Source organism: Alternaria conjuncta (assembly GCF_024043145.1).
Source record: "Alternaria conjuncta strain BMP 0040 chromosome Unknown scaffold_12, whole genome shotgun sequence".
Classification (NCBI taxonomy): Eukaryota; Fungi; Ascomycota; class Dothideomycetes; order Pleosporales; family Pleosporaceae; genus Alternaria; species Alternaria conjuncta.
The window spans coordinates 804,087-816,253 of NW_026250101.1; the positions used below are offsets into that span (position 1 = coordinate 804,087).

At 52.5% G+C, this 12,167-nt stretch overlaps 4 protein-coding genes across 4 annotated transcripts; 2 read left to right on the top strand and 2 right to left on the bottom strand.

Annotated features, from left to right (window-relative positions):
* Positions 1 to 2,849: 2,849 nt before the first annotated feature.
* Positions 2,850 to 4,263, bottom strand: J4E85_008223 (uncharacterized protein; the record flags this gene model as incomplete). Its single annotated transcript, XM_051472449.1, has 3 exons — positions 2,850 to 2,963; positions 3,014 to 3,672; positions 3,720 to 4,263. 3 exons carry the CDS (start codon positions 4,261 to 4,263, stop codon positions 2,850 to 2,852), a joined length of 1,317 nt encoding a protein of 438 aa, XP_051323914.1.
* A 413-nt stretch (positions 4,264 to 4,676) lies between these two features.
* On the top strand, positions 4,677 to 5,300 carry J4E85_008224 (uncharacterized protein; the record flags this gene model as incomplete). Its single annotated transcript, XM_051472450.1, has 4 exons — positions 4,677 to 4,696; positions 4,750 to 4,977; positions 5,033 to 5,165; positions 5,217 to 5,300. The coding sequence occupies 4 exons, from the start codon at positions 4,677 to 4,679 to the stop codon at positions 5,298 to 5,300; spliced, it is 465 nt and encodes a 154-aa protein (XP_051323915.1).
* A 475-nt stretch (positions 5,301 to 5,775) lies between these two features.
* J4E85_008225 (uncharacterized protein) lies at positions 5,776 to 6,705 on the top strand (the record flags this gene model as incomplete). Its single annotated transcript, XM_051472451.1, has 1 exon — positions 5,776 to 6,705. One exon carries the CDS (start codon positions 5,776 to 5,778, stop codon positions 6,703 to 6,705), a length of 930 nt encoding a protein of 309 aa, XP_051323916.1.
* Positions 6,706 to 6,887: 182 nt separating this feature from the next.
* J4E85_008226 (uncharacterized protein) lies at positions 6,888 to 8,062 on the bottom strand (the record flags this gene model as incomplete). Its single annotated transcript, XM_051472452.1, has 2 exons — positions 6,888 to 7,955; positions 8,030 to 8,062. 2 exons carry the CDS (start codon positions 8,060 to 8,062, stop codon positions 6,888 to 6,890), a joined length of 1,101 nt encoding a protein of 366 aa, XP_051323917.1.
* Between the last annotated feature and the right edge of the window lie 4,105 nt (positions 8,063 to 12,167).

A 12,167-nucleotide genomic window follows, 5' to 3' on the forward strand; every position in this document is an offset into this window, starting at 1 on the left:
TTTTTTTACTTGGCTGACTTTGGTGATCCCATCTTGATTGCACTAGAGGTGTTCATACCTGAGTATAGTAATAGTCGATGATAGCACTCGAGATCTTGTATGTACCACCTGGAAAGTACACAACAGCAGGCTGATTAGTAGAACTCCCGCAAGTTCCAGGCGCACATCTGCCACCATATGAGATCGCTCTCTGGATAGCGGCAGTATCATCATGGACTCCATCGCCGACTGCGCCAAAAGACTTGACATTCCGGAAGACGGTGTAGTTGCCAGGGTTCGGATTGTAGCTAGCAATGCCCTGGTGTTTGATACTTTCCATCCAGTATGGAGCACATGACGTATCCTGATCTATAGATTGGCGAGGTCTTGCGTGGGGATGGGCGTGGCGGGGCGCGAAGTGTAGGTTGGAGGATCCATGGACATAGCCGTTGTTGGAAGGAGCGGACAGCGCGATTGCGCAAGAAGAGTACAATGCCAACACAACGGAAGATGCGGAAAGCAACATCTTCGATAGAGAACGTAAAGAGCGACGGGAAAGTGAACGACAGAAGTTGAAGGCCGTCAGATTTCCGAAAGATCACATATTAATACAGCACAAGTAGGGGCGGATCTTTTGTCGCCCCTGTCATCATTTGGGGTCGTTGTAGGGCCGATCGACCGCGACTACATCCGGCGATCAGCCATGCGTATTTGCTTCGCTGATTGGGCACACAGGCTGCGCGGTGCATTGCTGTTCGGGCTCGGATCGGAATCTGTGGCGTTCTTGTTGACGGCGTGTTTAGAAGATCTGAAACATTTAGTTCACCGGTTCGCAACGGATCATTGCAGCGCCAGCTAGCCCAATGTTAGCTTTCGCAATCAAACCATATACCAATTCCGGAGTCCTGGATGGGGGCGACACAGATTGTACGACCTGCACGTTGGGCGCATGATGCCTCCACGGACTGCGGGCACGCGGGTGCATTGTTGAGTCTCGGCCTCCTGCGTTAGCCTCGCAATGAATGGAAAACCACCACTTCATCTGAGGCAACGCTAACCGCATAGCTACATATCGGGAGAACAAGTACATACGTTAGAAGCCTACATTGTTCTTAGAAGTTGTAATCTGCAAGTTATATGCTGTTGTAGGCCGCTGAATATACTCGCACCTGCCTGTTCGTTCTACATATCTCGCCCCCAGATTTCGGCAGGTGGACGTGCTTGCGGGTTTATTCCCGGTAATTCGACATCACCGCGCCACGAGCTTCACTGACCTGGTTCCGTGCCCTGTGTAAGTTCAAGACAGGGGCACCTTATACGAGGGAAAACCGAACACCCTGGAGTCTACATCAAAATGAAAACATGCAATATAGGTGATCCAACGTCAACCTAGGCTCTAGGGTGTTCAGTTTTCACTTGTATAAGGTGGGGGCGAATGCACATGGATATATGCAACGAGATCCCATAGGAAGGAGCATGTTGCCAGAAATGACAGCATGTGGAAATGACAGAATTGGGGGTTGAAGAAGGAAATGCGCCTTTGATTCAGCCTGGGGCCTGGTCTCGGTTTGGGCTGGTCATCGAAGTATTGGAGGTTGCCAGATTGGGAGGTTGAAGTTGGGATTGATAGAATTCGTGTCAGCTCCAAAGAAAATATGTCAAGGGTATGCGGATTGATGAGTGAACAGCATGTCCGCTCAAGTGTACATCGGTCCGTTTTGCTGTACAGGACAGCTTGTTCGTACAGGAAATCAAACATGCTCGACCTGCCAGTCGGGGTGAGGAGGAATTGAAATCCCCGAAGATTGATAATCAGGTCCGAGTGAAAGACGTTCAATCTTCGAGCAAGCAGTTTGCTTGTCATGCATAGATTGAGGGACAGAAAACTTGATGAACTGCTGTCGGTCGCCCTGCGTGAAAGAGAGTCCTGCCATGCTGAACCAGACAGTCAAAAAAGAGGGTTCAAAGTAATCTCTGCTATTCATGCTGGAGAGAAAGGGCGAGCAGAACGAGCGACCTCGGGACCAGCCTTGCAATGAGGGCGCGCGCAACCACGTGACCGACCGCATCGGCAATATCGCAGCCCAAACGCCGACAATCCAAACTTTTGCGTATCCAAGTGCACCGTAAACGTCATCTTCGAGATACCCAACTTACATACCGCCTGTCGCTTTACAGCCCCTTCTATAGCCTCACCCCACACCTCATACAAGACACCGCCAGAATGTTCGGAGGTAACTTTTGCCAGGGCTTGCCGCATTCAAGACAACGAGGCTGACGTGCATGACAGCACCACCACAACCATCCAAGCAGGAGCTTGCCGCGGCCGAAGCACAGACTATGACCGATATCAAGTGGACGGCAGCCAGCGCTGTCGTGCTGTACTTCTGTAAGGATGATTGGAACTACGTCACGACGGGACAGAGACTAACACTCTACAGCACCACATCTCGTCGAATACGTCTCGAAGCTCTTCTAAGCAGCGACTACTCCCGCGATTACGAACCCGTTTACAGAATTCATAGCGCTGGACATGAACAGGTGTACGCATAAATGGGATGGAACAATGAAGCAACATACCAACGAACTACTGTACAACATACTCGCATGGCACAGGGATACATGCGCCTGTAATATTACTGGTCAAACGGACACAAATACCCTTACAGTATGCATCGGATCGAAGGTCACTAAACGCCATCTGACATACGCGGAATGATGAGACGATAAATATTATGCAACGCTTGATTGTACGCCTTCTATGCATCCGTCCGCTGCTGCATGGTATCTCGCAACGCCCAACTTTTCGCAATATAACCTCTACATCACCTATGAATCGTACATGACAAATGCGCCCTCGTATTATATCCTTATCGCTTTGCTGGCCTTGACTGCTTTGCAGTCTCCCACTCGTCGTATTCGTCTCGGGTGTCGTCGACCCACTTCTTGAGATGCTCGAGTTGTCGGTCGTAGTCTTTGAGAAGCTGAGATACGTTGTTAGTATGTGTGAGGGATTGTGAAATGGGCTTCTTACCTTCTCCAACGCCTTCTGGTCCTCATCTGTAAGAAGTTCACCGTTTTGCTGCTGGTCAATCGTCTTGCCCAGCTTCTCGGTCTCCTCTTGTAGGATGCGCGCCCGCTCCCGCACGCCGGACATGCGCGCCCAGATCTCTTCTTGTCGCCCACCAAGCACAGGATCAAAGGTCTGCTTCTCCAACTCGATGAGCTTTTTCTTCAATTCCTCCTCTGGCTGATCCATAACGTATCCCCGGTTTCGCAAGATCTGGACCTTGGTTGCAAGGGCCAACGTTCGCTGGGTGAAGACGACGTGCTTGCGCTTTGCTTCGGTGATGCGCGATGCTACGGTCAGCTCGTGGGCGTCTTTGAGGAGTGACAGTGCATTGTTGATCTCGTGTAGGCGGGTTCGTAGCGCGGTGACGGCGGCTGCTTGTTGTTTGATGCGTTCTCCAACCTGCTCGAAGCCACGCGCAAGCACAGGAATGGCACCTGGACTTGGCTTCTTGGACAAAGCCTCCTCCCATTTCCGTTCGTCTTCACCGTGCGAGGGGCCGTAGAAGGGCGCTTCTTCAGGCTTGACCGAGTTGTAGAAGTAGTATTGGAAGACGCACTCGGGGCTGCTGGGGTCCCACTTGTTATTCAGGATCCGTATCTGCTCGATGACTGACTTCTCCCCTGGCAAGTGTTAGCGTGACTGAAGCGGTGATTTCGAGGTGCCGTACTGTGACCGTTCATGGTATTAGCAGCGAAAGGTTGCGCGGAGGACTGGCGCAACTGCGGAAGCCCTTCGCGCTGTTGTTGGATGCTTTGCGCCTGAATGTTGTTCAGGACGGGCGCAGGCTGCAACGAGGCGCCGAAGAGGCTGTTGCTCATATTTGGCTGTTGTTGCTGCCCCTGCTGCTGCTGCTGTTGCTGTTGCTGCTGAGGCTGGCCAAACAGACTTGAGCCGGCATTTTGTTGTTGCTGTTGAGGTTGTCCGAAGAGGCTTGAGCCTGCATTCTGCTGCTGCTGTTGGGGCTGGCCGAACAAGCTCGATCCCGAGTTCTGCTGCTGTTGCTGCGGCTGTGTCGAGCCAAACAGGCTATTGGTGTTGTTCTGTTGAGGGGCGGTCGATGAGCCGAAGAGGCTGGACTGTGTCGCGTTCGACTGCTGCGGCTGTTGCTGCTGCGATTGACCGAAAAGACCGCCAGCTGGTGCTGTGGTGCTTCCAAACAGAGTGCCCGTCTTCTTTTCTCCACCTGCCGGGTTTCCAAAGCTGAAAGACATGTTGAATAGAAGTCGTAGTATGCGCGTGTCCTTCTGGGCAGATTCGATAGTGATTCGAACGAGTGACGTTATTCAGGTCGCGGATGGAGGAGCTTCCAATGCTTGTTTTCGGTCGCGCGCAGGCACGCGAAGGAGGCGATCGCTGAAAGTCGCTACGGGTATAATTTACAAAAACAATCAATCGGTGCGCATCCTGGTTGATGAGAAGCAGGAGAGGCGTGTAAAGGCGCGGTGGAGGTGCAGATGGAGCAGTGAGAGATTGTTGTCTCTCGCTCACAAAGGTCAGGCACAAGCGCGGCCCATCGCATCCCTGCCAGTTTTAGTGAGCGCCAAGACCGACTTCCGCGACGACCTCACGAGCATCATCTCCAATTCGTGAGCCGATAGCCCGCCATTGGCACCTCACCCTCAAGATGTCGTCGCGCCAGCCCAGGTAAGCGCTCTCTGCCAACCTCATAGCGCTCACATATGCTGACTAAATGGCAGGTTCAACCAGCAAGCCCTCATCGACACCACCCCTCTACCCGACGACATCCCCAAGGTCAAGGAGCTCGGAGCCAGTTCTGCGCCCCTCCTCAGTGCCTCGTTCTTCATTGGCGCGCGATGCAAGGCCTACAACGATGACTACATGATGTGCAAGACCGAGGCCAACGGCCGGGGAGAGTTCGACTGCATGAAGGAAGGCCGCAAGGTCACCAGGTGTGCGGCTAGCGTGTACGTACTGGCGGAAGGTCTAATACAAGACGCTGGATATTGACAGCTGTGACAGTATCAAGGACATCAACGAGAACTGCCTGGAACAGTTCCGCACCCACTGGCAATGCCTAGAGAACCACAACCAGCAACTGTGGAACTGCCGGTCAGAAGAGCGCAAGCTCAACAAGTGTGTATTCGAGAAGTTGGTATGTCGCGAGTATCCTTTTACCTTACGTCTTTCGCTAACACCACTTCAGAAATTGGAGAAGACGATACCAGATGCGCCAAAGGGCGAGACCCCAGTCCACCTGCGCACACGCAACATCTTTGCGACCCACTGAGCTTTGTATATAATTACCGCTGGGATGGACACAAGGAAAATGAACGACATCACTTGAAATGCATGACTAGGACGAATCACAGCACCACTGTTTGTAAGGTGACGAAGCGATCAGTTTGCTGCAACTATAGGTCACGTACAACAGGTGATCTACTACGCTCCGACCCCTTCGTCAATGTACCTTCGCATTCATTTTCTACCGTATCTTCTTATTGTCGCGTTTCCCATCTTCAGACAATGCTACGTGAATCAGGCGGTTCACCGCAGCAACATTACGCATTCATGATTCCCGCGGGGCTTGAATAGCCGCTGTCACCAGCTATTGTTCAATAAGTCAGCGAGCCCTATTAATACCCGTCATCTTCGCAATTTCTACTCCTGACAGCTCCGTCTCCCACACTCAGCGTCACCATCTGCTCTTTTCCATCGATCCCCCTGACAGCGCTCAGATCAGCAATCACGCTGAATCCGACATGATGGCCACGTCAGCAGCACCTTCCGCCAACCCCTTCAGTGACAGATACGCCGAGTCTCCTACGCAGCCTGTGAAGACCGTCGACACCGATGTATTCCTCAAGGTCAACACCAGCAGAAAGCCTAGCTATGACAGCGACAATGTATCTCACAACATCCAGCACACTCTTCTGGGCGAGCCTGGTGTTCAATGGGTTCCTAACCTCAAATGGGCCCCTCCCTCCTCCCGCGGCTCTCGCGTAAGTCTGTCCAGCATGGATGGTTCGTCCACAGCGCCCTCCTCGCGGATTTCTGATGACACGGATGAGCCTATCGAGTGGAATAGCGGTAACCTCATGTACCTCATCAGCATCCTGAAGCCGGAAGAGCTTGAAGCAGACACCCTCACTTTTGCTCCACCACTTTCGGTGCTAGAAGACATCAGATACCCATTTCGCCTTCAACTCTACAACAAGGAACGCACATTGGTCGCCAAATCAGACCCAATCTGTTTGAGCCCAAAACAAGCCTGCCGCTCGATCGCTCATGACCTCATGTCAGACCACAAGTTTATCGACACCACCATCGGCAAGCTGAACGCACTGTGGGCCATTCATAGTAGCTCGGTACCTACATTGGCGTCGTTGCTACGGGGAATGGAAGAGATGATGACCGTTGCCGACGACGAATGGCAGCAGCGTATCTATCAGCTGAGCGGCGCAGTCGATGGAGACTACTTTGGCGAGTGTGTGGATGGAGAGTGCTCCATAGAGACTCGTCTGGAGTACTACCTGCTGCTGAAAGGCAGGGACGCCCTGGAAGATTCTATGCGGTGTGTAAGTCATGTTTTGGGCTTGGACTCCGACGAGGAGAGGGCGGAGCGCGCGGAAATGTTTGGGGAGGCAGGTAGCTTCCTCGAGAAGGCGTTTGAGGAGATGTCAGCTGAGGTGTAGGGGTATGTTGTCGTCCCGGTCGTGTTTGGTATGGATAGAAGCGATGGTAGAATGGGATGGTACCTCCCGGCTTGTGTATCGGTAGCATGAAACGGGATTGTTACTCATCTGAATACAATCAGACTCTATCGAACTACTGGGTATCTCTATCGTACATTCATAATCATTACCACACTTCAACATCAAGCCCTCCTTCCGCCTCCTCCACCGTCACCCCTCGCGGCCCCCAAGAACCTATCTCTCAGACTACCCCTGTTAGCAGCCGCATTCCCTGCAGGTGAGCTCCTCAAGAACGAGCTGCCTTCAAGCAGCGAGCTACTGCCATCCATGCCGAAGCTACTACGCCCATTACCCAGATCAACACCCAGACTAACCCTTCCAACAGCGGGATGTCCGCCTCCAAACATCATGCCCCCGGGCAATCCCGAACTTCTGCGGCTTGAAACACGGCGTCCACTGGAGCGGCGTCTATGTGAACGTGTCGAACGCGCGGAAGCCAGACCAGGTGGAAGAGCGCTATTATCCACGTCGCTATCATCTTCGAGTTCGGAATCCGTGTGTTCGTAACTCCCGGCTTCTGGTACATCGTCATCGAGATCGCGCTCATCTTGTAGGACGCCTGCCATCTCTGCCTCCTCCATCTCCAACATATGCGATACTTCTGCTTCCAACATGCTGCCCTCAATGAAGCTGTCCTCGTTGAACGGTACTGTGCTTTCTTCCTGCACATCGCCGCTGACTTCGCTAGCTTCCTCCTCTGATTCTTCGTCGCTGGAGACCTCGGAGGCGGATGCGCTGGGTGTGCTTTCCGCCTCGGGGACTTCGTCGTCAAGGTCTCTTTCTTCTTCGCCTTCTCCAGCCTCTTCCGCCATCTCCCCTCTCTCCCTTTGCTCCTCATTTGCGGCATCTTGTTGTGCGGCTGCCAAATCCATCATGGCTTGCTCTCTGCGCTGCATCATCTCTTGTTCCTCCTTCTCAAACTTTTCGTCCTCCCTGGCTTGGAGTGTTTTGGTGACACCGGGCGGGCGGATCCAGCCCGCTCCAAATCTGCGCACATTGAGTTTACGTTGGGCGATTGTGTTTTCGTCGGCGGCTAAACTGGCGAGGAACTGATTTTGAATGCGACGAGGGCCATGGTGCGAGGTAGGGCGTCGCTGGTTTTGGCCGTGGGCTGTGTCTGGCGGGGAATTCGGGTGGGTATCTTCGAAGGCGGCGTGCGTGGTATGGTGGGAGGGCCAGAGGCTGGCGTCCTGGGAATATCGTCAATTTGTTGCTAACATGACCTATGTTTGGAGCACTCTGAGATACCCGTGAGAGTACTTACTGGGCGCGGCGCGATCATAGGCAACGAAAACATCTTGAATCTCGTAACGGCGTCGGACGTCGTAGAATGGAATTGGGAAGTCGCAAACAGACGATTGCGCGGGTTGTCGCGTCGGAACGCGTCGTTTGGTGTTTCCTCGTGCTTGATGTGAGCTCATCGCCCCACCTCGGTTCGTCCTAATACAGCAAGGTGCCGCCCACCTGCACCGCTCTACCTTACTTCATGACTACACGTTCTCAAAAAGTTCAAAAGTCTACCCCAGAGGATCTATGTATCTGTCCTGGCTATCCCAAATATTCAAAATATCGGCGCTGACGACCCATGTCTCTGTCACGCGTATCCAGAAATTCACACAAAGTCCAAAAAGACTTGGATTGGAAGCGATGTAAAATGGGATCCTTTCCGACAGGCCATTATGATCTATGGGAATCTGAAAGCATCGACCATCTAAAACTATTCTTTTCTTCCTCAATTCCGGTCGCATCGATCGGAATCAACTGGATAATGCTCGTGTTGGTCCAAGTTCTCATGCTGTCAACCGCATGGGCCGCGTCCGAATTCATCAATCTCAATATGTGTCGATGTTGTGACCAAAACACAATCACGAAAGCCGCATGGGATTTGAAAAATCAGTGTATCGATCCGAACGCGAATGCGAGTGTGATATACCGCGAATATACACCGGTAACACCGGTGTACGACTGGTACAATACCCGGTGTCAGTCAGAGTCGAGGTCGAGACTGAGGTCTACATGAAACTATTCGCGTACGATTTCGATCCACAAAAGAGCCTGAGAACCTCCGGGCGCCATAATAGGCGTTCTGGACGACACATCAAATTGATCGTGTTTCGTCCGTGGGGTGGAATTACAACCAAGTGCCGGGCTTGTCGCTGGTAGCAGAAAGCAGTTGGCTGTAAGCGACGAGTACCACCGCAACGAGGGCAATCCCTTGCGAATATACTTTACAAATCGGGCTGCAACGCCTTGTAAAGGGCTGTCATATCCATCGTTAATCGGCCCTGCATAGAGTCATGTTCAGCCTCCGCGGACACTAATCGTCATGTGTACATGTACCTGTACATCCATCTCGTGGGTCCCCATCTCGAAGGAGAACGGCGCATATCCGCCCTACTATTCCCGCTGTTACATCCAGCCCATGCTCCATCGTCGTCAGCCTCTGCTACGCTTAGGGAAAACGACCTTCGTCTACGGCACGACTTCGGTCTAGTCCATGAGATCTTTTCCACTTGTGCTCCGGCTTGTCGGTCGCCTCCGCGCCGACATCGCGAACCGCGGACCCGACAATTTCACAAGGTTTTGACGTGCGCTTGGTACAAGGCTGGTAGTGCAAGGTTGCGGAGACGGTGTAGACGTAGCCTATTTCGAAAAAAGCATCTAACGTCCATAATCTCCGTGTCTGTATCCGTCAAAAAGACTATTTTGATATCGCATGGCTAACGATGCGATGCCTATGCGATCCGCTTGCCGTGCCGGGTAGCTCCCCATTCAGTAGTCCCGGAGGCGTGCCCGCAGCAGGCGAACGGATGCTTGGCGGCCAAAGCTTAACGCTTACGTTGGCGCTAGAATCGCGCATTTTAGCCGCCTCGCCGCCCACAGATGGGTCGAGATTCCAGGCGTGCAGCCGATGGCTTAGAGAGGATGTGGCATGAGCAAGCGAAGGTTAGCAGGCTGAAATGGGTGGCAGTGACGATCGAACAGGCGCGTCGGAACGAAACACGGTGAAGAGATTTCGGATAGCGGGTAGTAAGCATAGCGGGAGTAATACCATTTGCGGCTCTCGCGTTGAAGTTGTTGTATGGAAGCAGCCTTGGGAACCTGACATCCCGTGAAGCATACGACGGTCCCAATGTTTTCAATCGTAATAGCAAGACGTACTCTGGAGCATACGCCGGGAGTCAGACTGCTCTAGTTGCAACTTTGCACGGCTAGAACTGTCAATAGCCTCCAGGACGTTCGTATACAGTGGTTGCTGCTAACAATGTATTGCCGTAGTGCACGACGCAGGAGAAAGTGGGAAGTGGGGAAAAACCTATTCATGTGTTCCAGCTTGTCAAAAGGTCCTTTCCTTGGAAGACGGAAGCTCCGCTTACAACCTGGACGCGTCCTGCACCAGTACGCGCGCTAGATACGTTTCAGTGTCGAGCGTCGAGAACTTTGCGCGTTAACGTAAGAGGCGTCTGCTTAGGGTTGCAGAATCACCTGAGTGGCTGGCGGCGCGTCCGCGATAACGGTATCGTGCCCATGGGAATGCTGCAGATTGTCAGCACCAGCGACAGGGTGTAATTCCTCGCGTGTGGGAAGAGAGGGGTAAGAATCCTATGTACTGAGTACTTGCCATGCGGCTACTTTATACCATAGCCACTTATCTGCTTGTTGCTGGGACCGTTGAGTTCGTGTCGTGCCGTTGAGCCAACAATCACACCACCTGGAGGCTCAATGTAGAAACGGCGTCCGTCTCGAGGCAGCATGGCAGGCTACAGGGGACCTGGTCCGTGACGACGATGGGCAGGGGCAGGCGACAGAATTGGGTGCGCAGATATTGGCAGATGGGTATGCATCGAAGGTTGTGTTGCACCTGAGGAGGTTGTGTGGTTCGAGAGTTGGTGTCGGGCAACGCTGACCTATTCGTGGGTTTGGACAAGCGAACGATTGCGAATACAGTGCATATACGGCGGTTTCTCTTCGTCAGAGCGCCGCGTACCCGAATGATTGGATGTGCGCTTGGCCTCATCGCTGTGTTGGATAGATGGCGTATACACCACCTGTATAGTCAGCCATGGCACAACTGTGCCACAACATGAGCCGCTTGACGTCTCTAGCGACAGCAAGATGATGAAACGCAGCACAACAGTGGGAGAAGACTAAACATCTTGGAGTCTACATTGCCGTTAGGTCTCCCACTTTGCATGTTTTCATCTCGACGTAGTCTGCAAACGTGTTTAATTTTTGGTTGTCGTCTGGGGTGTCAAGAGGTTACTGGTATGAGAGCTTCTTGTATCGCAGCTGGCGTCATCAAGCTTGAGCATACCGATGGCCTCAGATAAGGCCAGTTAGACACAAGGTTGTCACCACTTCCACATGTCGTGAAACGAACAGTTGTTCAACGACACCAGCTGAGTAACTCAAGCCATTACAGCACGCTGTAACGTACCACATTTTCCCCTGATACGTAGCACTCGTAAACGCATTAAGACTGATCTTTCTTCAAGTAGAACCGTGAAGATCTTGGCCAGGTTAAACGTTAGTGTGCGGCATTATAGCGAGATGATGTATACCTCAACCATCATGTACAAGGCAATATACGCGTACATGGAAAGTCAAGAGGATCTGGGAACGTGGCCGTCTGCAATCAAAAGCGTTTTTCGCATATTCCTGCCCACTTTCAGTGGGGTCTGCGTACTAGTCGGGTTACTGCAAAGTATTCCATGGTTGGATTGATATGTAAAGAACGGTACGGAAGCGCTATCTTATCAAGCGACTATCTACCCGCAGGACCGACTGCACAAGTTGGCCGAAGTCTTGATGCTCGCAACGGGGAAGTTCGTTTCTTCTGATCTGCACCTAGGTACCTATGCTGTTACCCAAATGTCTACACCGTATCTATTTTGTCAGCACGAAGCCCTAGCATACGGCCCGCCCATGCCTTTATGGTACGGTTTCCCTAGGTGCAAGACAGAAGAAACGATTTGTCCATGGTACGGTCTGTTTGACGGGGTCTCTCATGTCCTGCCGCAGGATCGCCTGCAGGGGAAGATTGTTCCTCTATCTGGTCTGGTGCTAGGTAGATGCCCTGGTGTATAATGGCTTTTGCTATAGCACGGCGCAACATGGGACGCTGCACAAGCAGAGACGTGGAAAAGTTTGCATGCCATCCACGTCTGTTGCAGATGTTAGTTCTTTCGACATACAGGAAGCACCGGATGTAAGACCGTGCATAGATTCGAAGCATCGTAGAACAAAGTCGATAGTCGACGGTTTGGGCGACTGTTCGATAGGTGTGCTTCTGCTGCTAGGGTGGCTTGGCAGGTGTTCGGCTTGTACGGTGAGTATCATAGCGACAAGCAGCCAATGGCCAAATATCCGCAAAGCCACGCGGAAGCCCGGCCGTGCAAAAG